Below are 27467 nucleotides of genomic sequence, written 5' to 3' on the forward strand. Positions count from 1 at the left end.
TAGCTATCTTAAATCAACAGGACCAGCACAAAAGTAACTCAGATTTTAAAATTTCTAAAGCAAAACCCATTATCTTTCCCCTCAAACTGTCCTGTTTTTCCTGAGGCTACTATCATCCTCCTACTCACCAAAGGTCACAGCCTCCTTGATTCTTCCTCTCATTCATCCCACATATGTAGTTCATTACCAAATCTTGTTTCTAAATACATAACATTACTTATGATTTACATACGGATATGCATGTCTTTTCATTCAGATAGATATATCTGAGTTCAAAACCTTATATAGACTTCTAACTGTTATGTCTCAAGTTTCCCTTGAATTTAAACCTGTCCTCTCAGCTGCCTTAGTGATTTTAAATGTTTGATAGAATTTACTTGTAAATTTATCTGGCCCTGGAATTTTTTTCTTAGTTCATAGATAGCTTGTTCAATTTCTTTTTTTCTAAAATGAGACTAAGTAATTTTTTTTTCACTTATGTAAATCTGGGCAATCAGCTAAGGGTAACTTTCCCGGCAGTATAACCAGGAATAGAAGGAAAGTAGAAAAATGGGGGAAAACTGTTTATAGACAGTCTAGGAAATGAATTGGTTGAATTAGAAAAAATGGAAAGATCTGTCCTTACAAATGAAGAAATTATACATCTCCAGAGAAAAAGATAACACAACCACAAGCATAGTATAATCTTATACATAAATGTGTTTGTATTTGTTTTTATTTATAGATGTATATGTCTGTTTATACATATCAAATGTATATGCATGTGTATATATACTTGCAGTGTTTACCCATATATATATAATGTATATGTGTGTAATATATGTATATATTATGTAAGATGTATGTAACTGTTATATTTATATTTACATCTACGTGTGTGTGTGTGTGTGTGTGTGTGTGTGTGTGTGTGTGTGTTTGTGTGTTTGTATATCTGCACCTAATTTTAGCCTTCTTAGAGGGAAGAGTGTGGAGTTAAAAAAAAAATGTACAACAGAACAAAAGAAAACCTACAGGGAAATGAAAAGCTGGACAGCATTGAAAAGTGTAGTAATTATAAGTTTTATTGAAATGGAAATTTATTGCTTTATGTTGAATCTTTTATATTCTGCTGCATACTTGACAGTATTTTTTTTCTTTCCTAATTTTATATTTTAAGTTTAAAATAAATTTAAAAGCTTACAAAAATTTCAGGGGAAAGGGAGAACTTGTTGACTCAGTTTGGCAATTCATTATAATACAAGATTTCAAATAGTGGGCAAGTTTTATGTCATTTTTTTAATAGTTGTCATTTTGGCTTCATTTTTTTTACTTTGTAAATCTGATTTTCCTTTTTTTTGCATTTATTTTCAGCAAGTTTATCAATTCTTTTGTATCATTCTTATAAAATAAAATTTTTATCAACTTTAAATTGGTAGTACTGCTTTGGTTTCCCTTCACAAATTCCTTTTGATCTCTCCTTGGATGTGTATGCCATTTAATTCACTTTTTTTTTTTTTTTGGCAGTGATCAAACAACATAATTTATGTAAAGCTTTATATACAGATCAGTTATTACTGCATTTATCTTTCAGGTTATTTGAAAGAAATATCCAATAGGCAGTGCTTTTATTATTTTTTAAATATTATAATTAGATATGTCCAGGATAATGGAGTAATTAGAATTATTTCCATTGTACTTACTAATAAAGAAATTAAACCAGAAGAATGAAGTGCAGCATTTCTATAAAATAATGAGATTCCCATTAAGCCATACACAAATCAAACCAGATACATGAGTCCAAGATCAGACAATAAAAATGTCTGGATTTTTGCACGGTCTTTAGTGGACCATCCTGCTGCTTCAAGAATCTTTGAGAAAGAAACTGAGTTATAAATATTTCAAATTGTTTCCTCCCCATCTCTTACCCTTTTTCCTCCCTTGTTAATACCATAGTCTAATAGTACTTATGTTTGATTTCAGGAGCGACTAAAGCTGATAACTGTTTTGGGTGCTGGGCTTCTCTGTGGAACTGCATTGGCTGTCATTGTTCCTGAAGGAGTACATGCACTTTATGAAGATATTCTGGAGGGTGAGAAAGAAAATAAGGTCTCATTGTTTGATGCATTTTGGCTTGTTGAACTAGTACAGAAACTCACTGTTGAGAACAAATACCATCTGAGTTTGTCATAAAGAGGCAGAATGGATAGTCAGCTTCAAGTCAGTATAACCAAAATTGGAGTCCTTCCTCTGATATATCCTGGCTGTAAGACCCAGGAAAGTCACCTGATCTCTTAAAGCCCTAGATTTCTGGACATTGCAGCACTAAAAGCTGCAGAACAGTATTGATGAGTTTCCTCATAAAGGAATTTTTTAATGATGAAATCATAGATTCCAACCCTAAAAAATTTATTATAAAAATTTAATCTATTAAATCATTTAATCAGTCATCTGGATTTAAATAAAAACCTCTAGTTGGAGAAAAAATAATAAAATTACTCCCTAGATGTTTTATCAGCATACTAAATGGAATGTAATAATTGTCTTGACAGAGCTCAGCTGGAGGAAGAAAGCTAAATCCTCATCCACAGATTGTTTGCTGGGTGAGAGATACTCCTTTAATTTGTGATTAGGAGGTAGAAGGCTTGATAGTATTTAGAGAAAACTGTTGATTAACTATTAAGACCAAAAGCAATGCTGATCCAAAAGTTAATGTTTATGATTTTATCTCAGGATTATTGTTTGATTACAGAGAGAGGCTTTTTTTTTTTTTTTTTTTTTACAAGGTAAAAGTGGAAAATTCTTTGCCTCTATTCCTCCCTATCTAGCTTTAATCACTAAATGCCTGTGGCTTCAGTCAAAATTGAAACCAGTTAAAAGATTTTAGCTTAAAAAGGCCAAGGTCTCCCGTTGCATCCAGGGCCATCTTTAATCATCCTGATCTGTGTTTTGTCATTAAACCCAGATAGGTCTGGAAGGAAAAGTGACACAGGTGACCTTCCACAGTCCTCCCTCACTTAAATCCAATTCACTTTCCTATCATGGCATCACCTTCCTGGCGTCATAGTCCTCTTAAAGAACAAAAAACAAACAACAACAGAGGACATTGTAAATTCAGAATAAAAAAGATAATTTCAAGAACTTCCAAAACACCTGGGGTAAAACAAGTCAGTACATTTAGACCATAATTTAAAAGAAATCAAAAAAATTGTCAGCTGTGTTCCTACAGAATCTTTTGGATCAAAGAAGGGAACTCTTAAGGACTTAAAGATTTAAGTTGTGCTACTTTATATTAGATGATAATTTTTGTTTTGTTTCATTAGTTTTTTTTAGTCCAAGATGCCTTTAAATAATGATTTTGATTCAGAATGTAATAAACCTTTTTTTTTTACTTCTAAAACAAATAATCCTAATTCATTTAAATTTTCCTCATACACCTTCTCTTATAGTCTTTAAACATCATTGTGACTTTCCCTTTCCAAATGCTTCAGTATTCTAGCACTTTTTGTCTCTAGACTGACCAGAATTTAGAATAAAGATTGGGTTAACTCACTTAATCTCATTTTTTATTTATGTATCATAGTGGTATTCCTCTGGATTTTAAAAAAGGTCTTTGGTTATATGTTCGTATTACCAGTGTTCCTCTCTAGACATTATAATCTTAGTTTATAAAATGGTTCTTTGGGAGCTCATGCATACAATACCAGACCCATCTCAGTGCTCTACAACCGTGATAAGAGTGACCAAACTTATATAAACAGAAACTTCCAAGCTATCCTTTAGAGATATAGCCCTAACAGATTTGCTAATAGTTCAATGATCATAATTTCAAGTTTGTAAGCAAAATATGTCTTCTTTGGAGTAACACTAATTTTGAGAACTTCTTTAGAGTTTAACTGCAGTAGTGCCAGTTTTACAGGAAAGCAATGGAAGAAATAAAAATTAATTTTTAAAATTAATAAATAAAATCTAGGTTTAAGCTAACCAAGATCACGGAAATCTGACCTTCATAACAGTCTGAACAGTGCCTTCTATCTTCAGTATTAATAGTTTTATTACTTTTCCAAGTGTGTTTTGATAATCATATCATATTATTTAAAACAGTGATTTATCTTTTTGTAATTTTTTGTGATGTTTTCATGTGCCTTTAACTTTTTAAATTTTAAATAATGAAGATAATAACCATAAAGAAAAACATTCACATAAACATATACAACAAAGGCATAATCTTATGTAAAATCCAAAATGCTTTTACTCTATTCTCTTCCAGATCTTCCTAAAATTTCACTATATTTGGATCTGTTTTTCTTCCTATTTTCTATAGTTTGTATACATTTCTGGTTCTTACTGTACCTTTTAAAATCTTGACACTGTTGGTGTTTTATATTTAGTTCCTGTCAAATCATTAAAAAAAAGATTATACCCTCCACAAAATATTCTGTTGTGGATCTATTAAAATATGGTTAAGATGGGAGCATAGGATTTCTTCTATTCCCCACTTATCTCTCCCTTTCTTCTTTGACCCATAATTGATTAAGAGACACCAGATGAGTTAAAATGGGAGTTCCTCACAACAGAATATTTAGGGGTCAATTAGTCAATAAAAAATTATTTAATAAAAATAGGCACTGGATAAAGACAAAAATGAAATAATCTTTACTCTCAAATGGGTTAAATGTCTTACAGGGAAACATGTGCACCTATAAAGTAAATATAAGGTAAATTTGATAAGAAAAGAAGCACTAGCATTTAGGGGAAATCAGACAAGATTTCATATAGGAGGTAACATTTGAGCTCAGCTTTAAAAGAAGCAAGCAATTCTGAGTTCCAGTTTGGACATGTTGAGTTTGAGATATCTTTGGTCATTTGTCATTTGGAATTATTTAATAGGCAATTGGTAATAAAGGTAATAAAGAATTTAAGCTTAGGGGAGAGGACTTTTTTGTTATAGGAGCTCCTTTTTAACTTTCTGGTTCTTTTTTCATTGACCACCAGACAGTTGAGGAAGAGTTAAATTTAGATCTCTGTTCTAGAGAGGATAATTGAGTTCATAAAGTAGCTGAAATCACCAAGAGAGAAGATGTAGGGGGAAGAAAAACAAAGAACAAACAGAACTCTGGGGAGGACCTACAATTCAAGAATGAGACATGGATGCTGATCTCGTAAAAGAAACTGAAAAGAAAACAAGATAGAGCAGTATCATTAAAATCAAGAGGGAAAAAAGAAGCATTCAGTAGAAGAGATTATCTAGTAGTGCCAGATTCAAAAAGGAAAACTGAGGGAAAAGCCCCCAGATTTGGCAATTTCATTGAAAACTTTGAAGAGATAAGAATGGGAAGTCAAATTGAAAGGGGTTGAGAAGTAAAATGGAAAAAAAGTAGAGGCAACTTGTATAGACCCCTTTCATCCCTTCCTCCTTCCTTGCCCCAACTCCTAAAGTCCAGGATTTCACTGTAAATTAAAAGAAATATGGAAGGATAGCTTGGAGATTGGGGAATAAGGGGTGATAGGAAGAAATAATTAGTTCCTATAATACCAAATTATTCTTTAAAAATTGAGAAAGTACCCTACCAGAAAATTTTTATAATGTAATTATAGCTTCTAATACCTAAATAAGGGAAGAATAAACACAGAAGGAAAATTATAGGTCAATGCCATTAAAGAATATCAATTAAACATTTTAAAACAATATCCTGTTGAACCAACTATTGCAATTTATTCCAAAAAATTCATTGTGACCAAGTGGAATTTTTAACAAAGATGTAAGGATGGTGATGGTTCAATATTAGAAATACAGTCACTAAAATTTATATTAAAAACCAAAGCATCTAGAACCATATGGTCATCTCAATAGAAGCCCAAAAAAGTTTCACAAAGTTTATTTATGTTAAAAAGCCCTACAAAGTGTAGTCTTAGAGGGACCTTTTTTTTTTTTAATATTAAAAATATCTATCTAAAATTAGAAGCAAATATATGCGATGGAGGTACACTAGAACCTCTTCCAATAAGTACAGAAATAAAGCATAATTATTTGATATAGTTCTGGAAATGTCATAACAATTAGAATAGGAAGAGAGTGAAATCAAGGCATGAAATGAAGATGAAATAAAAGCTAAAACTACCCTGTTTACTAATGATATAATGGTTTACAATGCCAGGCACTTAGTAGCTCTTAATAAATGTTTATTGCTTTATTGATTACTTGAAGATGCTAATTAAGACAACTAATAGTTGCAACTAAGTAAACAAAATCAAAGAATTAATAGAAAGTTAAATTCCATTCCAAATAACTACAAAATGCATAAAATAAATGGGTATTGAGCTACCAAAACACAAAAGATTTGTAAAGATTCAGTTACCAAGTGCTCTTTAAAGAGACAAAAAATAACTTAAATACTTGCTGGGTTATTTAGTATTTATTTATGTTTATACTAGGCTAATATGGTCAAAAACAACAATACTGTTCAAATTAGTTTATACTTTTAAGGTTGTACCAATCATTTCCAAGAGAGTATTTTATAAAACTTGACAAAATAATAAAATTCATTTGGAAAAACAAAAGATATGTAGAATATCAAAGGAAAATTTACTACTACTAAATTCTGCTGTTTAAATGTATGTGTTTTAATAAAATCTGGGTTTTAAATGAACTCTTCTGCTTACTGTGCTTACTACTAATGATAATTGTTAATATAATAGACTGGGTTGATTCTAAGCAAAATTATGTCATGGGAAAAATTTATTTTTAGTACCCTGCAATCTCTTCCTTTTCTCCACCCCTCTCCTCCTTCCCTGAAGAAAGCTGTACCCATTGCATTACCTAATTAGACTTACTTTCCTCATCTACGGTTATCACATATTAATAGAATAACTTGAGTTTAATCTTGATAATTAAGTATACTTAATTTTATATACATATATACATACATAAAATATAATAAAAATTAACATTAAATCCAAGCATATTTGAATTTTGAAAGAAAATGTTAAGAATAGCAATAATTTGAATACACAGCAGTCTGTTCAGAAATGGGGAGAGATTTGGAGTCTAGGTGGTTTTACCCTTGTAGTAATCAGATAGATGGTCACTAATTATGAATCTGGTTCTTCTAGGGGAATATGACTGTCCTTGATATTTTTTAAGTTTTTAATAAATTGTTAGAGAAATGTTCAAAATAATTCACATCCTTTTTGCCCCCTTTATTTATTTAACTGTTCATTCATTCATTCATTTATTTAATTATTGCTCCTTAATTTATACTTGTCTAAGAGATTAAAAAATACAAATATTATGTGCCTTCCTTAGCTAGAGAAATGTTAAGATAAAGCAATTGATGTACAAATATGGAAGAATTTTATCCTCAAGTTGTCCCAATGAGATTTGATTTTTTTGTGTGTTATCTGTATATTGTAATTTAGTTCAGAAGTTGTGAGCATTGAATAAGACTATTTATCCAGTAGTAATACTGTTTCAGGCTTTGATGACAGTCTTTTATTCTTCATTTGAGTATATTTTTTCTTTTAGTAAAGTAGATACTTGCATAAATGCATATCTTAAGTTTTAGCTATTTTATCAAAGATTATAAACAGTTCAGGGGCTTAATCTGTATTTTACGTTATTTGACTACTTGTGCACAAATCTCAGCTATCATAGTATATTTATGGGACATTGATTGAAGAACCCAGAATCTCTCCAAATCTTTTTTTTTTTTTTAAATCCTTAAACAATTACAAAAATATAAAGGCTTCATATTTGCTGATTACTTCTTTTGTTCCCTCCTAAAAAGAACGCTTGGAGAAATAAAAACTAGTTAAATCCAAGACTTAACAAATGGGACTATTTATCATTTTTTATCAAAAAGAATAAGAGTTCCATTTTGATGCTAATTGAACGTCTTGTTTTTGCTTTTTAACTGCCCATTCTATTAGCTTATTAATGAAATTCAGTGAGATATCAAGCACTTGGTCCCTGAAGAGTTTGCGTACAAGTTACTGGATAGATGGGTGTTTAATAAGATTTTTTTGCCTTCATTTGCTACAATTCAGACTTCCCAAGAATAAAAATGTTTCTTGAGAGGATAGAATTTGATTGAGAGGACGTTTCTCTCTTTTTTCTTCTTGTATTCAGCTAATGAATGGTACCTGAAATTATTCACAGCACAATATTAAAACTAATAAAGCCATTGAAGATCATTCTTCATTTTGTACATGAAGAAACAGGTATAAAGAGCTTAACTGATTCCCCTAAGGTTACAGTTTTGAGAACTGAAAACTGATCATTTGCTTTTCATTTTTTATGTCACCTAGAAGTAATAATTATTAATTGATTCTGTTCTTCACTTGACAAATATCTCAATTAGAGTAAAGCTTTCCATAATTTTAAACCAGACATTAGCATAATTTTATCTTTATGTTTAATTTTGAATGTTATGGCTGTTGGGAAGTGTTATAGCTTTCTTGCTCCCTTGTGAGTTTGCTTCTCTATGCTAAGTTTTGAAAATACTGTGGACAAGCAATTGTTTTTCCATATAGAACAAAACTTGAAAATTTCAGTGTCTCAGACTTGTTAGTTGAGGCACTTTTTTTTTAAATAACTTTTTATTGACAGAATCCATGCCAGGGTAATTTTTTTACAGCATTATCCTTTGCATTCACTTCTGTTCCGATTTTTCCCCTCCCTCCCTCCACCCCCTCCCCCAGATGGCAAGCAGTCCTTTACATGTTGAATAGGTTATAGTATATCCTAGATACAATATATGTGTGCAGAATTGAACAGTTTTCTTGTTGCACAGGGAGAATTGGATTCAGAAGGTAAAAATAACCTGGGAAGAAAAACAAAAATGCAAGCAGTTTATATTCCTTTCCCAGTATCCTTTCTTTGGGTGTAGCTGCTTCTGTCCATCGTTGATCAATTGAAACTGAATTAGCTCTCTTTAACAAAGAGATCCACTTCCATCAGAATATATCCTCAAACAGTATCGTTGTTGAAGTATATAATGATCTCCTGGTTCTGCTCATTTCACTTAGCATCAGTTCATGTAAGTCTCTCCAGTCCTCTCTGTATTCATCCTGCTGGTCATTCCTTACAGAACAATAATATTCCATAACATTCATATAGCACAATTTACTCAACCATTCTCCAGTTGATGGGCATCCATTCATTTTCCATCTTCTAGCCACTACAAATAGGGCTGCCACAAACATTTTGGCACATACAGGTCCCTTTCCCTTCTTTAGTATCTCTTTGGGGTATAAGCCCAGTAGAAACACTGCTGGATCAAAGGGTATGCACAGTTTGATAACTTTTTAAGCATAGTTCCAAATTGCTCTCCAGAATGGCTGGATATGTTCACAATTCCACCAACAATGTATCAGTGTCCCTGTTTTCCCACATCCCCTCCAACATTCCCCATTATCTTTCCCTGTCATTCTAGCCAATCTGACAGGTGTGTAGTGGTATCTCAGAGTTGTCTTAGTTTGCATTTCTCTGATTAATAATGATTTGGAGCATATTTTCATATGTCTATAAATAGTTTCAATTTCTTCATCTGAGAATTGTCTGTTCATATCCTTTGACCATTTATCAATTGGAGAATGTTTTGATTTCTTATAGATTAGAGTCAATTCTCTCTATATTTTGGAAATGAGGCCTTTATCAGAACCTTTGGCTGTAAAAATGTTTTCCCAGTTTATTGTTACCCTTCTGATCATGTCTGCATTTGTTTTGTTTGTACAAAAACTTTTCAATTTCATGTAATTAAAATTTTCTATTTTGTGGTCAATAGTGATCTCTAGTTCTTCTTTGGTCATAAATTCCTCCATCTTCCACAGGTCTGAGAGGTAAACTATCCTATGCTCTTCCGATTTATTTCTAATCTCATTCTTTATGCCTAGGTCATGAACCCATTTTGACCTTATCTTGGTGTTCAATGTTAAGTATGGGTCAATGCCTAGTTTCTGCCATACTAATTTCCAATTTTCCCAGCAATTTTTGTCAAATAATGCGTTCTTATCCCAAAAACTGGGGTCTTTGGGTTTGTCAAACACTATATTATTAAAGTTATTGGCTGTTTTGTCCTTTGAAATTAACCTATTCCATTGATCAACTAGTCTATTTCTTAGCCAATACCAGATGGTTTTAGTAACTTCTGCTTTATAATATAATTTTAGATCTGGTTGGTACAGCTAGGTGAGGCACTTTGTTTATATGGGTTATAGCATAAATGTTTTGGGGGACAGATCTGGAATAAAAATACAGGAAAATAAATGCCTCTTCTTTTGCATCTTTTTCCTTTCCACTTTTTATTTATCCTGCATTAGGAAAGCACCACCAGGCCAATGAGGCACAGAATGTGATTGCATCCGACAAAGCAGTAGAAAAACCACTGGTACATGAACATGAGCATAGCCATGATCACACAAGATTACATGCATATATTGGTGTTTCCCTCGTCTTAGGCTTTGTCTTTATGCTGCTGGTGGACCAGATTGGTAGCTCTCATATGCATTCTACAGAAGGTAAGTGACTTTGGGTTTGCCCTGGAAATTGTCTAAATGATTAAATGATTTAGGTGGGAAAATCACAAATAAATTATATTCTGGTTTGTGTTATTACCTTATTCTGTATATTCCTAAGAAAATCTTTTAGAACATCATTTTCTTCCTTTGGTTCCAGGGAAATCTTTATTTGCTGATTACTTCTTTTGTTCCCTCCTAAAAAGAACGCTTGGCTGTTGAAATGGGATATATTGACAGAACAAATCTTTCAGCTATTTTATTTATATTAAAACTGTTATTGAGGTGATTCTAAGATCTAGAACAGGATTTGTAGATGATGTTTCAATATGATTCATTTCTTATTTTATGCATTTAAAAATATTCTAAGAAATCTGTAGTTTTCATCAGGCTGACAAAGGGGTTCATGACATGTAAAAAATTAAGAACCTTTGGTTTAGAATTTTGTATCTCATTGCATTTGCTATTTTCCCACTCCATTCCTATTTTTAAGTAAACTCAATTTTAATAATCTAAAAATTATAGTTAAACATTGTTTATATGACTTCTTCATAACTTCAAATGAGAAATATATGTCTGCTAGATAATATTTGAGTCTAGCTACATTACTGAGTTGCCTATAGCTTCTTGAAATTCTTTTCACTTTAAATTAAAATGACTTTTAGAGGCCCAACTCTAATCTTGTATAAGGGATTTAAATGATGTGTGTGTTTGTGTGTGTGTGTGTGTGTGTGTGTGTGTGTGTGTATATATATATATATATATATATATATATATATATATATATATATATATATATTCTTCCTCCTGCTTTGCATGTTAAGTAGTTTCTTTTATTGATGAATTAGTTTTATTTTTCTAGGTTCTTTGAATTTTTTTCCCCTTAAAATCAAAATAATTAGTCATCCTACCAATTTCTGTTTTACTTTTGGTGGTAAATGACTTTATGAGTGAAAGTGATTTTGTGATAAATCATCCATAATATAAAAAGGCAAAGGAAGGAACTCAGTCAAAAAATATATACAGATGTGATTTATTAAAGGTTATTGAAAGAGAGACAGGGAACACATACATGTATACACATATATTTGCATACATATATATACTTATAACACAGTGATTTAATATAAAGAAAATAAATACAAAATTTGGGAGACAGAGAACTAAATGGGGCCTTTTGCACTAAGGGACGTTGTTAACTGTGTTTGTGACCTTTGAACATTCCTTGTGGAATAGGAGGAGGAGAGATTGTAGAGGTTATCTAATTCACCTATAGATAATTATCTATATATCTATAGATATCTATATATCTATAGATATTGACAAATTCATTTAGGATATTTTCAGAGATAGAAACCTCTTTCTTATGTCCTTCACTGTTCTCTTGGAAATATTTCCAGAATCTAGAAGCTCTTCCTTCTCACTAGTGACATAAAAAAACAAATAACAATGAGGCCATTGAATTTTCTCATAGCTTACTTTTTTTTTCCCTTCAAGGAATTTGGGGTTAAATGACTTGTTCAGGGTCACACAGCTAGGAAGTGTTAGTGTCTGAGGCCAAATTTAATCTCAGATCCTTCTAACTCCAAAGCCAGTGTTCTCTCTGTTACTCCATCTAACTTCCCCATGGCTTACATTGAATTCTTATTTGCCCTTGAGCTATTTCAGGCTTTCTAGTATACTAGAGATAGTTAACTGACTAACATTTATTCGTGACTTTCTGTTCAGTTCTTTGTATGTGGTGGTGTCTTGGACTACTATCCAAATTGTGAAAGGCTATTCTCATAGGCATATTCACATGTTTCACCACCTCAGGAGATTCCTGAATTTTAAAAATCATTAAAGATTTAATTCTTCAGTTCTGATGATATCAGTTAAGAATATGTGGATAGGTTGGGTGCAAGATCCCCCCTGCCCAATCCAATTAATTAATCAGAGACATCATCAGGTACAAAGAGAAAGCATTTATTTAATCCCTGCAGGGAGAGGCCCAGACACACCTGGGAGCCATCCCAACATCCTCCATGTGCACCTAAAATCTGACCTCCTTCCCGCTTGTCCAGGGTTTAAAAGCAAAAGACTCGAGCCTTCTCATTGGATATACTAAAAGGACATAACCAATGCTGGCTGCCTCTCACAAGTCACTTTCTGTATCTCAGGTTCAAGGTTTATTCCTCCAGAAAGTAAATGACCTCCCCCAACGTCCCAGTAATGGAAACAAGGATCATTTGACAATATTGAGAAATACTTCATCCAGTCAGTCCCATTCAAAAAGATTAAATTTTCCTATGGATTTTTAAAGGGGAAAATGTTTCAGTTTTAAAAGCAAATTGTTAGTTTGTGTTTCCGAATATAAACTGAAAACAAACATCAAATGGAAAGATTGAATCTAGAGTTCATTATCACATAGCAAAATAAGGTGATGCTTTTCTGATTTTTTTGAAATGAGTTTGAAATCTTTATTGCTCTAGTGAAAGGAATTAGTGTGCTCACCAGATTGTTTTCAATCAGATATTTAAATATTGACTGTAATAAGGTCTGTGTCTGTCTCTGTCTCTCTGTCTCTCTCTCTCTCTCTCTCTCTCTCTCTCTCTCTCTCTCTCTCTCTCTCTCTCTCTCTCTATATATATATATATATATATATATATATATAATATATATATATATATATATATATATATATATATGTAGTAATTACCAATGATGATAAGCCCTATTTATGTAATACAGTAAGGTTTTAAAAATATTTTCCATAAATTGAAGCTTTTGAGATTAGTATATATTTATTGTTTTCATCTTACATTCATAAAACCTAAGGCTCAACACATCTAAATGATCATATAAGTAGAAGTTTAATTCAAAGCCTGGTCTTCCAATTACAAGCCAAGGCCTTTTAGATCAAACTTCATTTTGCCTTAAAGGACCATCTGTATTCTTAGTTTCTTATTCTGTATTCTAGCTGTTTCTTAGTACCTAGCAAAGAACAGTACCTCTCACCTCCATTCCATTTCTGAACCTCTGCTTAAAAATTTAAATTCACACACTAGATTTCAAAATGAAGGGGAAAAAAATCACTGTGAACTGAGATTAGTATGTAAAGATTAAGGTTTTGGATTGTAGAGAAAAGAAAAATTAAAATATTCTAGGGACATGAATATGAGGGTAGGAATAAATACAATATATCCAATGAGGAAGAATAGGAGACTAAGACAATTAACATGACTGGAATAGAGAATTCAAAAAAAGTAAAACTAAATATTGAGTAGTAAAATAATAGAGGATTTGAATGTGAGACCAGAAAGTTTAGATTAGTCTTGAAAAACACTAGGAATCTATTGCAATCTCTTAAGAAATGAAGTGATGCACTAAAAAGGTGTTTTAGAAGAATGAATTGTGATTGTGGGGGTTAGAGGAGGGCAGTGTAAAAAAGAAAGGGAGTGATGAAAAGGGAACCTAGGATGCCTCTGACAGAAATGGGGAAATTAGAAAAGGAGGCTGTATCTTGAATGAGTTTGAGATGACTGTAGGACAGATAAGTGAAGAGGGTATTGTGTGGGAGTTAAGGCATAGGAATTCAGGTGACCAATGCTGATATAGATATAAATAAAATTAAGAATGCAACATTGAATCTTCTTAAAGTGAAAAAGAAAGGTGTTTAGCATTAGAAATGCTAATAGGGGTTGGAGTAAAAAGCACATGAGATTAGTTAGAGCCAGTACAACATAGAAACTTGTGATTAGAACCATATAGTTTTCTAACATTCTTTGATTGTAAAGAAATATTAGAAATAGAAAAACAGTCCAAAAAAATGAAAACATTTAAATAATTGTTGGTGAGCATTGGTGACCCTATTTTGGAAAGAATGGTGAGAGAATAACAAATTTTTAAGAAAGAGAAAGTAAAGTAGAAGCTCTTAATGAGGTGTCTTACTTGAAGAGTTTCATTATCAAAGGAAGAGAGATGGGATTGTGTCTGTGTATTTTAAGAAAGAGATTTCAGATTTTTTTGAAAGGAATCAGTGGAGACAGTGTCTTAAAGTTACAGAGTACTTTCTTCACAATGTGCAAAACAGGTACTACAAATATTATTATTCCTTTTTTACAGGTAGGAAAAGTATGGTTTCTGAAAGAAGTATGAAGTACCTTGCTTATGTTACACATTTAATTTAGTGTTGGAACATGAACTTAACTCAGGTCTTCTAATGTCGTAACTAATATTGTATGCGCTTTCTTCCATATTATAAGAAAGAATATAATTAATTCCTCTTACAAATACTTACTTTTATCTCTAAACCAACATTATATCAGTTTGTAGTTCATCTTCCTTAAGGAATGTCATTCTCATTTTCATTTCAGATCCAGAAGCAGTTCGATCCAACAATTCCAAAATCACTACCACATTGGGCCTTGTAGTTCATGCTGCAGGTAGGATTGAATCACCAAGCCTCTATGTGTGAATGGAATACCAATCGGGTTACTGACTGAGTTTTCAGTTTGTTAATATTCAGTTTACACACACATACACACAGAATATAATTTTAAAGGATCAATAAGTGAGATGTTCTTTTGGTGAAATAAAGAATTTGGAGTTCTGGTTGCCTGACTTTATTTTTCCATCTGTAAAATAACTGATTTGCTCATGGACAAACATTAGAAATTACTCTATTTATCAGAAGCTGCCATCCAGATCGTGTACAAAGACCTACAACTTCTTTCTCCCTTCACCATTTTCTTCAGGTCCTCCATGTAATTACCCTAGAAAGATGTACAAAAGCCTCCATGTATTTCAGTATGATATATCAGAATCAGTTCTGTAAAAAAGACTTATCTATGAGATTCAGTATTGTTGGGGAATGCTCCAGAATGAAAGTGTGATACTACCTCAAACCAAATTTTTCCTAATACTTCTTTCAAACCATAACTTTTAACAGTAGAGTGGGAATCTTTTGAAATAACGAGTTATAGTGAAGCCGTTCCTGGCAGGTGATAGGAGAGGGCTCATTTAAGAATCTTCACATTAGAGCTTTTCAGTTTGACAAATTCCTTTTGAAAAAATGAAAACTAATTCCAGTTGATATACACTTTCGGTCATATGTAAAAAGATACGTAAATATATATGTACACACATATAAAGAATGTACTGATTTAATGTTTAAGAGTCAATGAGAGATATTCTTTTGGTGAAATAAAGAATTTGAAGTTCTGGCTGCCTGACTTTGTTTTCCAAATGTAAAATAAATAAAAGTCTTTCTTTTAGTTACTCACTTCATGTATAGTCTTTGGACGGATTTGTGTACTTGAATATTTTTCTGTTTCATTTTTATATATTCAGCTGATGGTGTTGCTTTGGGAGCAGCAGCTTCTACTTCACAAACTAGTGTCCAGCTAATTGTATTTGTGGCAATAATGCTACATAAGGTAAGTATTTGGGGTAAGATTTGATATCAAATGAGTTTATATTTAAAATTACTTTGCCTGGGAACATTAATTACTCTGATTTGTGAAACTTAAGTGCAATAGTAGGGCTGAAATAATAGGGATTCTTTTGGGGATGGCCATTATTTGTTAGAAAATTGTAAAAAGGTTATATAATCTTTAATTCTGTACAGTATCATGGCAACTTTTAATACTTAAATTTTAAAATTATATCAAATAGCAGTATAACTAAACTTGCTTGGTAACTACAGTTATCCTTTCTACATTACAACTTTCCCCATCGTGGTTTCAATATATCGGGAATCAATGTAAGAAATTAAGTGGGAAATATAGCATTTCCCCTCTTTCTGTTAACGTTTGCTTGCATTTTTGTTTTCCTTCTCAGGTTTTTTCTTTCTTTCTAGATCCGATTTTTCTTGTGCAGCAAGATAATTGTGTAAATATGTATACATATATTGGATTTAACATGTTTAACATGTATTGGACTACCTGCCATCTAGGGGAAGTGATGGGAGGAAGGAGGAGAAAAGTTGGAACAGAAGGTTTTGTCAATGTTGAAAAATTACCCATGCATATGTTTTGTAAATAAAAAGCTATAAGAAAAAAAAAAGGAAAAAAAGAAAGATATAGCAAGTTGGATATAATAGATTTGCAGTTCCAAAATCTTTTTTATTGTACTATGTTATGGAAACACTTGTTTTGTTTCAAAAATAAAAATAAATTAAAAGCATTTAAAAATGGGGGGAAAATTAAGTGGAAATATGGGGGAAGTTTTGCAGAAGCCTCAGATTACACACAAATGCCAGCAAACAACACAGAAAAATTTTAGAAACTCAGAAATACATTAAATATATCTGTGAAACTGAAAGACTTCTCTGGTCCTAATGGAAGGCCAAAACATTTTATTCAGATTTTCCAGATCACAGAGATACTATGATCCTAATCCTCTCAATGTACAAGGGATAACTGTTGATTTATTTAAATTAATTAATGAAAAAAATCATAATAATTATTCCTATTTGCCCCATCAGGCTTCTTCATTTACTCATTAGTTTCCAGTTTTCCTAAGTTCTTCTAGATGGCTTTTTATACCTTGTACTTGTTAGGTGGAAGAGTTGTGTTTGTCAGAGGTCATACAAAAACTTCAGAACTAAAGAGAGATAAAATTTCTAGTAAATAACTAGAATTTTCTTCCAGGCACCAGCTGCCTTTGGCCTGGTTTCCTTCTTAATGCATGCTGGACTGGAACGAAACCGAATCAGAAAGCATTTGTTGGTCTTTGCACTGGCAGCACCTGTTATGGCCATGGTGACATACTTAGGGCTAAGTCAGGTAAGTACGTCTTCTTTCTACTTCTCATGTAAAATTGTTTTCCAGATGAAAGAATATGATTCTTTTATTACTTACTTCAGCAGTTATAGGAAGATTTGCAAACTATTTATTATTAAACTGCATTAAATTTTCCAAGGAGTAATTTTTCAGTTAAATTACTTGGTCAGAACTAAGACCTGGGAATATAAAGTCTTTAATAATAATAATTCACTGGAGAATTCTGGGAAAGTGGTGGAATAGTTTGGTAAATTGCAAGCTCTCCAGATTTTCCCCATCAATAGAACAAATTTGTACCTCAGGGTAATTAGACTGGTGAAAAATCAAGAAGACTTGGGCAGAACAGAGGTCCTCCAGGTACAACCCTAGAAGATTTGAAGAAAGACCCCAAGCCAAAGATTAATCTCTATGAAGTGTTAACATCTCCAGGCTAACTCCAGAGAAACATCAAATGGGGATTTTTGTGGAGCCTCAGCAGGAACCACAGAAACTTACTTCGTGAACAGTGTAAGGAGTAGAAAGTCTAAGTCCAGGAAGACCAAGTGAACCATAGTTGATTGGGAATGCTAGGCCCAGCAGTGCTGGCAGGGACACAGCTCTGGGTGAGAAGGAAACAGTACCATGAATGGAGAGGCAGTGGGGCATAACCTTAGTATGCATGCTAGAAGGTGGACCTCTTGGTTAGGGATTCCAGGTCAGAGGGGAGAGCTCAAGTGAAACTTGAGGCATCATTTCCCCCTATCCTGTGATTAGAGATGCTTACACTAATGTGTCTTATGGGGAAAAAAAATGAACCGGCAAAGAAGAAAGAACCCCACCATAGAAAAACTTACTATGGGAATAGGGAATACCAGGAGTCCTCTTCAGAGGCGGCCACTGAAATAAAAAGAGCTATTCCAGAGAGTAACGAATGGGAAATGTCTCCTTGCCCAGAGAGGGTTTTATAGAAGAACTCAAAAAAAGAATTAAAAAGTCAAATGAGATAAGAAAAACTAATAATAACTAATAATAATAATAACCAAGAAAAATTAGAAGATTATGGGGGAAAAAAAGTTAACCAACTAGAAAGGAGATACATTCTCTATAATGAAAATAACTCTTTGAAAATTAGAATTGGGCAAGGGGAAGCCAGTGAAGTAATGAGAGACCAAGAAATAACAAAACAGATTTTAAAGAATGAATAGAACAGAATGAGAAACATCTTGTAAGAAAAACAACAGATCTGGAGAATAGGCCAAGAGGAAAAAATATAAGAATAATTTCACTAGCTGAAAGTTGTGACCAAAAAAAGAACCTTGATGCAATAATGCAAGAAATAATCCAAGAAAATTGTCTTGGAGTGATAGAGATGAGGGGAAAGTAGAAATAGAAAAAAAATCCACTGATCACCACCTCAAAGTGATCCTTTGTGGAAAGTACAGGAATATTATTATTAAATTTCAAAACTGAGATCAAAGAGAAAATTTTGCAAGAAACAAGGAAAAAACAATCCAAATATGCTGAAGCTACAATTAGAATTATATGGGACTTAATCAGCAGCCACAATAAAAGACCACAAAACAACTGGGCCTACAACCAAAAATAATCATATCCAGCAAAATTATCTATTATATTATTCAATGAGAAAAAAATGGACATTCAATGAACTTGCAAATTTTCAGGACTTTATATCAAGTAAACCTGAACTATATAGAAAATTTAACATTATAAGAACCAATATTCAAGAACAATTTCAAGGAATTCAGCATGGACAAATGGTTTACATTTTTTTAGATGAGAAATGTATATCATGTTTAAGATTGACATCAACAATAGTTAGCTCAAAAGAAAGATTGAGGCAGAGTTAAGGTAAAAATAATAATCATGTTATATAAATGAGGTGCAGAGCATGAATAGACACAGTGGCATTAGAGGGAGGAGGAGGACTTGTAGTTCTTGAAAACCTAGTCATACAGGGAATGGGTTAAATAGGTAACACTACATATATACTATGAGGGATATAGCACCCTCCAAAATCTAAAGAAATAAGGGGGGGAGACAAGGAAGGACAGAGAAGCAAAGGGCAAGGGAATAAGACAAAGGGAGCTATGAGTGGGGAGAGATTAAGTAATAATAAGACAAATTAAGGAGCAGAATTAAAGCAAAGAGTCAGCAGGCATAGGAGAGATATGTGAGAGGGAGGGTGGATGTGGATGTATGTTTATGTGTATATCTACATATGAATACATAAATATATCCTTTAACTATAGATTTCTGGGGGTGGGAGGGATAAAAAAGGAGGAAAAAGAAGAAAGTAAAAAGGTGCATAACAGAGAACAAAAGAATAATTTATAAGAAAGTAAAGAAAAATGGACACTCATGAATATAATTTCTTTTATTAATATGTGTACCTTATTGAACTAGTAATTTGTTATATATTTTGAATCCTCCCTGATGTTCTGCTAAGCACGTGATAATGTTCTCTTTTGTTTTTTTATTTTGTTTTGTATTCCTTTTCTATTTTTCTTTTTTCTCATTCTGTTTTTTTTTCAATAAAATAAAATAAAATTTAGAATGAAAATAAGAATAATTCACATTAATATAGTGCTTTAATCAGTCGATAAATATTTATTAAGTGCCTATTAGCAGGATATGGAAAGAGACCGAAGACAGTCCCTGACCTCAAGGAGCTCACAGTCTTAATAGGAGAGATAAGAAGCAAACAAAAATATCAGTTACATACAAGCAAGCTGTATACAGGATAAATCGGAAATAATTAACAGAAGAAAGAGAATAAAATTAAGAAAAACAGCAGCTTCCAGGGAAGCCAAGAAGCAGAGCAGGTATGGGGAACAGCCAGAGAAAATGCTTGGAGTTGAAAGATAGAAAAATAGAAAATCTTGTTTGTGGAACCTCCAGGAGGTCAGGGTTAAAGGATCAAAGAGTATATATCAGGAAGTAAAGTGTAAGAAGACTAGAGATTGGAGGGGTATTCATATCATAAGGATATGAAGGGTATTAAATGCCAGAGCATTTTGTATTTGCTCCTGGAGACAGTAGGAAGCCACTGGAGATTTTTGAGTAAGGGGGTGACATGAGCAAATCATCACTTTAGTGGCTGAATGGAGGATAGATTGGAGTGGAGAGAAATTTAAGGCAGGCAGATTCACTGGCAGGCTATTCTAATAATCCTGGAATGAGCTGAGGAGAGCCTTCACTATTAATATCATTGTCAGAGGAGACACTATTTGAGAATAATGGCAAAGATGAAATTGATCTACCTTAGCAGCAGAGACTAAAGAATACTAAATCTTCATTATTCTTACAGGATAGATGTCTTAAATATGTAACTCAATATGCTTTATAACTTAATATTATCTTAGTAATTTTTAGTCTGCCTTCTCCTCCTTTCCCTTATTAACAGTGTGATGAACATACTTAGATCTCTGTTTGAGAGTAGAAGATTGAGCTTAGTGTTTACTGAACCCAGGGGCCTTGGAAGGCTTGCTGTTTAGTTTGGTTTAATTGGAATCTTTTCTATAATCTTGTTCAATCATTTGATTTTTTTTTTTTCCCCAGAAAGAAAAGTATAGGTTTCTTTTGGAGTGGTGGATAGAGCTGCTTGGGTAATTAATTCAAAGTTCTAGTTGATTGGATTCTTGTTGATTGGACTTCTGGGAATTGTATATTATATTCTCTCCACTGGGGCAAGCCATTCTGTTTTGTGAGCTACTCTCTAAGACTAAAAAGTTTGCAAAGAAAGTACTGCATTGATAAAAGAAGCTTCCTCTTCTAAAATCACATGTCCAGCCCTTGAGTCTGTCACTACATCAGTTCCTATAAACAACAGCTTGCAGACCAAAAACTTATTAAAATTTCATCAATCTTAGTATTCTCATTGTTTATGATTTTTCCTTTAGTGTAATTAAGTATGAGTTTTTAAAAAATTCTTGCATGGAAGAGAGATTTTGTCTGTAATTAAACTGTATTTTGGGAGAATTTTATAGCCTGTGTTCTTGGATAAACCAGGGAGAATCTCATTTATCAATTTAATCTGCTGCTACTAAGGGGGAAGGGGTGGGGGTTTGGGGAAATGTCAAATAACTTGTTGTCAAACTGGAAAAAAAAATATTAGCATATTAAGGTGAATTGCTCAACCTTGTAGCATCTTCAATTTCTCAGAATACAAATTAGGTTACTATACCTTTTAAGGTATTTAGAGTATACTGTTAAGAACCTATCAGCAGCATTCTATGGCAATTCAGGATCAATAAAAGCTTTCATAGGAAGGGCAGAAGTAGAGAAAGAAGGAATTATTCAATGGATAATATTTGTAATGCAACTAACAGCATTTGTTACCATAATGAAAAAAATCTCCCTTTTCCAGGATGGAAACGATGACTAGATACTGATACTGATACTGATACTGATACTGATACTGATAGTTGAGATAGCTAAGTCCTTTTGGTCTAAGAAAGCAAGATTAAGAGAGCCACCAAGAGAAGGATAAAGGCATGACTCTTATTGAAGGAAAACAAATAGTTTTACAATAGTGGATCAGATCATCTGCTGTGCCATGTTCTTTTATAGTTTGTTATATGTAACATTTAGGAGAAATAAAATATCTTCACTGCAGGTTTTACTCAATTTACCTGTAGCATTAATATTATTGTTAGCATTTATTTAGAGCTTTACAAATATTATCTCATTTTATCCTCATCATAACTCTTGAGAAGTAGGTGCTATTATGGATTCCCATTTTACATTTGAGGAAACTGAGGCAAATAGTATTAAGTGATTCAAGGTTATACATCTAGGAAGTGTCTGACCCCAGATTTAAGCTCCAGTCTTCCTGACTAAAAGTCTAGCTCTTCATCCACTGTGATTTTTCTGTCAGCTAGCAAATTATTCTAGTCTACAAGTCTTTTGTTTTAAAATTAAAAAATAAAAACAATCTTGCAGTTCTGTGGTAGGCGTTTCAGTGATAACTCTGGAATAAATATTTCTGTGTTGATAAACTAGCATTAAAAATCTACTTATTTTTGTCTTTAGATTTATGTAAACATAAAGTTAAAATATATTAATTTGTCTTATTAGTTAAAAAAAAAAACTATGTATATAGCGTGTGCTTCCAAATTCTGCTTTGAAAACTTTAATATGACTAATAATTTAGTCCATGATCATTTAGTTACTTGGTTTAGTGAGTGCTAATTATGAAGGATTTCTGGTTTCTTACTGTGACTTTTGTCTGACTACATAAATTTAATTCTAATAAAAACTCATTTTGTTTTATATTTCACAGAGCAGCAAAGAAGCCCTTTCAGAGGTCAATGCCACTGGAGTGGCCATGCTTTTCTCTGCTGGGACATTTCTGTATGTTGCTACAGTACATGTTCTCCCTGAAGTGGGAGGACTGGGTCACAGTCACAAGCCTGACTCTGCTGGAGGAAAAGGACTTAGCCGCCTAGAGGTGGCTGCTCTGGTTTGGGGTTGCCTCATTCCACTCATTTTGTCGATTGGACACCAGCATTAAATGTTCAGGTCCCAGCCTCTGTCCTTGGTCTTTCAGAAGTCTGATGTGGATAGCATATTTCAGCTGCTCAATTCCTCAGTTTGTTGTCTTACCTTGCCTAACTCTGCCAATATTTCAGAAGCCCAGTGAGGATTGTGATGTAAACTCAAGAGTACTAGAAATGCTTTTTAACATAAAAACATTACATGTACCTGTATAAATCCTTTGGTTATTTCATATTTTTTAAAAGATCCCTTCATATTTGAGTTTTGGGATTTTGATTACTGTCTTCTCAGGAAAAATGAAATTTAGATTTCAAGGTAAAGTAGAGGACTTAAGTGCTCACCTTAAAATAATCATTATTGAAGGTAAAATATTCAGAATTCATCTTTTTATACTTGGGTTAACACATATTGCACCTCTTTAGTTTAAGGGATCTCTGAACTCATTTTTGTTTTTAACTTGGTCTTCACCATTTTGACACTGGTGCTTATAACATCTATGTCCCATGCCTGAATTAAATGCTGAAAGGTAATTTAATTTAGGGTTTGTTGAAAGAGAAAGGAAAATGGTGAGTACACAAAGAGGAAACAACTGGGGTAGCACAGATTAGTAAGCAATGAAATACATGCTTCTGCTTCTCTGTAGGAAAAGATAAAATCCCAGGAAATGAAATATGGGGAAGTTTCCTTATACTGAGGTGAACAGTTTTGTAAAATATTTTTCTCCAAGTTCCCCCTGAAAGAATCTCAGCCTTTAGCTGGGATTCCTGTGGAGCAACAGCACAGCTTTAGGCCCTCTCCAGGGACTTCGATTTGCAGAGCATCTTTAGAAATGAAGAGATACTAAACTTTAAACAGATTATGGATACTAAGGAGAGAAATCTCTCGATCATTTTTAAAGTTAGAACAACTGAATTCCATGTTGTGAGTTTTCTTGTTTTTAAAAAGTATTAATCTTAGTAGAACAGCAGTCCCTATGGTAAAAATAAGTGGTGCATCTTGGGAGTGCTAAGTATGCTTTAAGTAAGCATCTCTTGTGGTAAGGAAAAGTCAAATAGCATAAATGAGAAGTGTTTTCCTTGTAATTAAAATCATGTCTCTTGATTTTTCCCACATTTGCCTCTGAGATAAAAGTTTTCCCTCTAAGTTCTTAAAGACATCGTTCCCTTTTTCTCCTTCCCATTCTTTTCATAGTCAGTTCGGTGGTAAGGATGCTCCTTAGTTCTACAGGATTTAGTTTTCATCAGGACAACCACTCTTTGGATTGTGTTGAACCTTAGCTCTTACTCCATTCCCATTTCCTCCAGATAGGTAATTTTCATACAGTGCAAATTATCTAAGCCTTTAAATGGAGATTTGACACAATAATTAAAATGCTGGACCTCTTTTTTTTTTTTTTTTTAAATAAGCTATAACTGTTCAATAAGTACTCAGTGAGTTTCTGCCCTCAAATCCTAACATTTCCCAGATCAGTGCTCAGGATGTTTGGAGTCCCCCTTAATTCTTTGATAAGATTGGAAAATAAATGTTATTGTATTTTTAACTTATAATTTTAATCCCAGATCCAAACATATAACATACATAAAGAGAAACAAGATTATTTTCTCCAGGAAATAAGTTTTTTATCCCATAAAATTATATTTGGCAGATAAGCTATAATATGCTTGTGACTTCTTTGCTAATTGTTATTAATTAATTACTAGCTATAGATAACAAGGATTTGTGAGCCCTCCAGGCTGCAGACCAAATACTGAGTTTATCTTCTCCCCATCCCCCTTGCATCATTTATACTTAAGTATTCAGAAGATATTATATAGAAAATATGTGACTTTCTTAGCCAGACCAGATAGATATATGGCTTCATCTTGTCCTTCAAAATTACTTGGTTGCCTTGAATTCTATCTAACATTGCACTTTTGCTACCAGATATATTGCACAATTTTGGTATTTGATTTGGATGGGAATTTTATTATCTAGCTCTTGTGCAGTGAATAGATATTCATTACTCTGCTGGCCAAAGACCCTTTCAGCAGTGCCTTGCCATCATCTTTATGAGTTTGGCTAGAATCTTGCTATGCAGGGCCTTGGACACGAATAAAGATTAAACTTTTCCAGATCTACCTATCTTAAACCTTAACATCAACCTTAACATTTGTCAGGACTTAATAGCTCCTAAGAACATTGTCTGTAGTTCTTCTTTAGACTTTTGTTTTTCTGATCCAGGAATTCCTTGTCTTCATTCAAGGTCAGCAGATAAAAATAGCCATAATAAATTTGTAGAGCTCAAACACTTCATGCAGCAGAGCAATTTAACCAATAATCTGTTGTTTAAAAAAAAGAAGAAGAAAAACTTTACTAATGTGACACTTGCACTGGGGGAGAGGCCATGATTTTAACTTAAATGATACATTTCAATTCTGTTTTTCCCTTATTTTGATCTGCCTTTTTAAATGTGGATGCCTTAATACTATAATAGGTATTAAATCATTGGCAATATGGAAGTTGCTGCCATGATTTTGGATGGAATTTCAGGCTACCAAAGAGATACATAATAAAAAGCATTGTTTTCCTACCAGTAGCCAAAGTTCATTTTAGTTGCAGTCTGGCTCCCTTTATGGTACGAGACTTTACTCAGATCCAAGATTTCTCTTGACTAGCAATTTAAATGAAAGTCTTTGAATCAAAATTATATCAAGTATTTTCAGGTAGCCATATATCAATTGCTACTTCTTTTTGAAGTATTGATCCTTTGATGTTCAATTTGGTTCTGCTTTGATTTTCCATTGTTAGGTTGTTTTAGTGTAGACAGATTCTGCACTGGAACACTGAGAATTGGAAAATGTACTACCTTCAGAGGCTGCATGCTCCTTTTTCTTTTCCCCTACCCCTTTTACCCTAACTCTGTGCTCACTACATCAGCCATTTTGCTCTTTTTTGTGTTTTTAGTCAATTGGGAAAGGAGGAAAAATGACTGCTTAGAATATCTATTCCTTGTGGTAACAGAGAACACTTTTTTCCCCACCAGCCTAGATATACACTAACTGGTTTTTCCCTTTTAAGTAGATGAGAATTGGCAAGGACAACTTACCAGCATCAGACTGTCTTAAGCAGCTGAAATACATAACATGTTGGTAGTGAGGTGCTGAGCACAGGATTTTGATGACTGTCTCAACACAAACCCCAAAGAACATTCCTGCTTACTGTGTGTATAAATCTGAGAGACTTAGGACACTTATTGAGAACTGCTAAATTGGAGGAACCCTTTGTATTTTTCTTACAGGAATCTTCCTTGCAGTGCTAAGTATGTGCCTAGTTACAATATATTCACTGTTTCCAAAAAAAAAAAAGAGATGCTGTGAATCAAGTCAGTGATGTTACCATCTTTGTTCCTTCACTTTATTGATGTCAGCTTCAGGAAATTTGGAAGTTTGTGGGAAGAGAACATAGAATATTTTGGTAACTCTCTAGTATACACTCAGCATAATACAAGTGCTGAACCCAAGAATATTGGCTAATTATTTTTTCTGGCAGCATCTTCTAATAAGTTGAATTTCTATGAGATAATATTGCTGTTCCCCTAATTCAAAGGCTTGAACGGTGATTTTAAAATGTCTTCTTTTCTTGATCCTTTGTAAACATGAAATCATTCCATGGATGGCTGCCTTATAATTTTGTCTTTTTCCACTCTTAATTGTGAATGGTTTAAAAAAAGTTGCTGTTTTTGATTTGTTTTATGATATTAAATTTTTATTAGAGCATTATTTATGTGAGTGGCTTTTCACTTGTCCCAATAAAATTATTATTCTATACTAAGGGCCAGATATGGAACCACAAGTGACTGTCAAGAAAAGGAATGAAAACAGCAATAGGATATGAATAATGTAGCTCAAGGAAACAGGGCCATTGTGATAACTCTCATGGAAAGGGAATTTTAAAATATTTGAACTTCACAAACCCAGTAGACTTCAAAAAAAGTGTGCTATATAGGTAGAAATGAAATTGACGTTTTGATTAATATTAATCAAACTTACTATTAATATTTAAACAACATCAAAAAAGGTTTGACATCCTAGTTCAAAGTCAATAACAAAGAATTTCTGTGTGCTTGTACAGGTTAATTTTTAAAATGAGTCCTAGAAATAGGAGAATTTGTAAAAGTATTCAAATTTTGTACATCCTAAAGAAGTATGCAGACAGCAGTGTGTATCTTAAAAAGCATTGGGTCAGCATTTCAAACAGTTCAACCTCTGTAACACATTAATAATGCAGCATGAGACAAAAATGAGTCCATGTCTTCAAAGAAATCATCTGCTGGAGGTAGATTGGGTAAGTTGGAATAATATACACATATAATTTTGGAGGATAGAACATTAAATTGGAAAGGAATAAAGGGGTTCCTAGAGAACATAGCACATGAACTGATCCTTGAATCATCTTGATTCTGACAGGTGTATGTGAATGTAAGTTCTAGGCATGGGAGACTATACATATAAGTTGGAAACTGGAGAAAAGAATGTTGAATTTAGGGGAATAATTAATAATTCAGTTTGCCCGGAATATAGAGGTTAGTTGAGTGGGAAATGATACAAAATAAGGCTGGAGTTTGGAACCAGACTAAAGAGTTTATATTGTTATTCTAGAAACTGCAGTGATATTGAGTAGGAGACTATCAGAATTGTGATTTAGGAAAATGATTTTTGACAAACAGTGAAAGATTTT

At 33.0% G+C, this 27467-nt stretch overlaps 1 protein-coding gene across 4 annotated transcripts in view; it reads left to right on the plus strand.

The window, feature by feature from the left end:
- The window catches only part of SLC39A9 (solute carrier family 39 member 9), a 42100-nt gene extending 15591 nt beyond the window's left edge, over nt 1-26509 (plus strand). For 2 of the 4 annotated variants that reach the window (XM_051977908.1, XM_051977905.1), the window contains exons 2-7: nt 1960-2068; nt 10297-10494; nt 14847-14915; nt 15823-15908; nt 17124-17258; nt 22537-26509. In XM_051977908.1, coding sequence (XP_051833868.1) covers nt 1960-2068; nt 10297-10494; nt 14847-14915; nt 15823-15908; nt 17124-17258; nt 22537-22767 — 828 coding nt within the window. In that variant the 3' untranslated portion in view covers nt 22768-26509. Of the gene's footprint in view, nt 1-1959; nt 2086-10296; nt 10495-14846; nt 14916-15822; nt 15909-17123; nt 17259-19883; nt 20463-22536 lie in introns of those variants that run through there. The other 2 variants (XM_051977906.1, XM_051977907.1) reach the window with 2 other exon arrangements.
- Nucleotides 26510-27467: the final 958 nt, after the last annotated feature.

Source organism: Antechinus flavipes, chromosome 2 (assembly GCF_016432865.1).
Source record: "Antechinus flavipes isolate AdamAnt ecotype Samford, QLD, Australia chromosome 2, AdamAnt_v2, whole genome shotgun sequence".
Classification (NCBI taxonomy): Eukaryota; Metazoa; Chordata; class Mammalia; order Dasyuromorphia; family Dasyuridae; genus Antechinus; species Antechinus flavipes.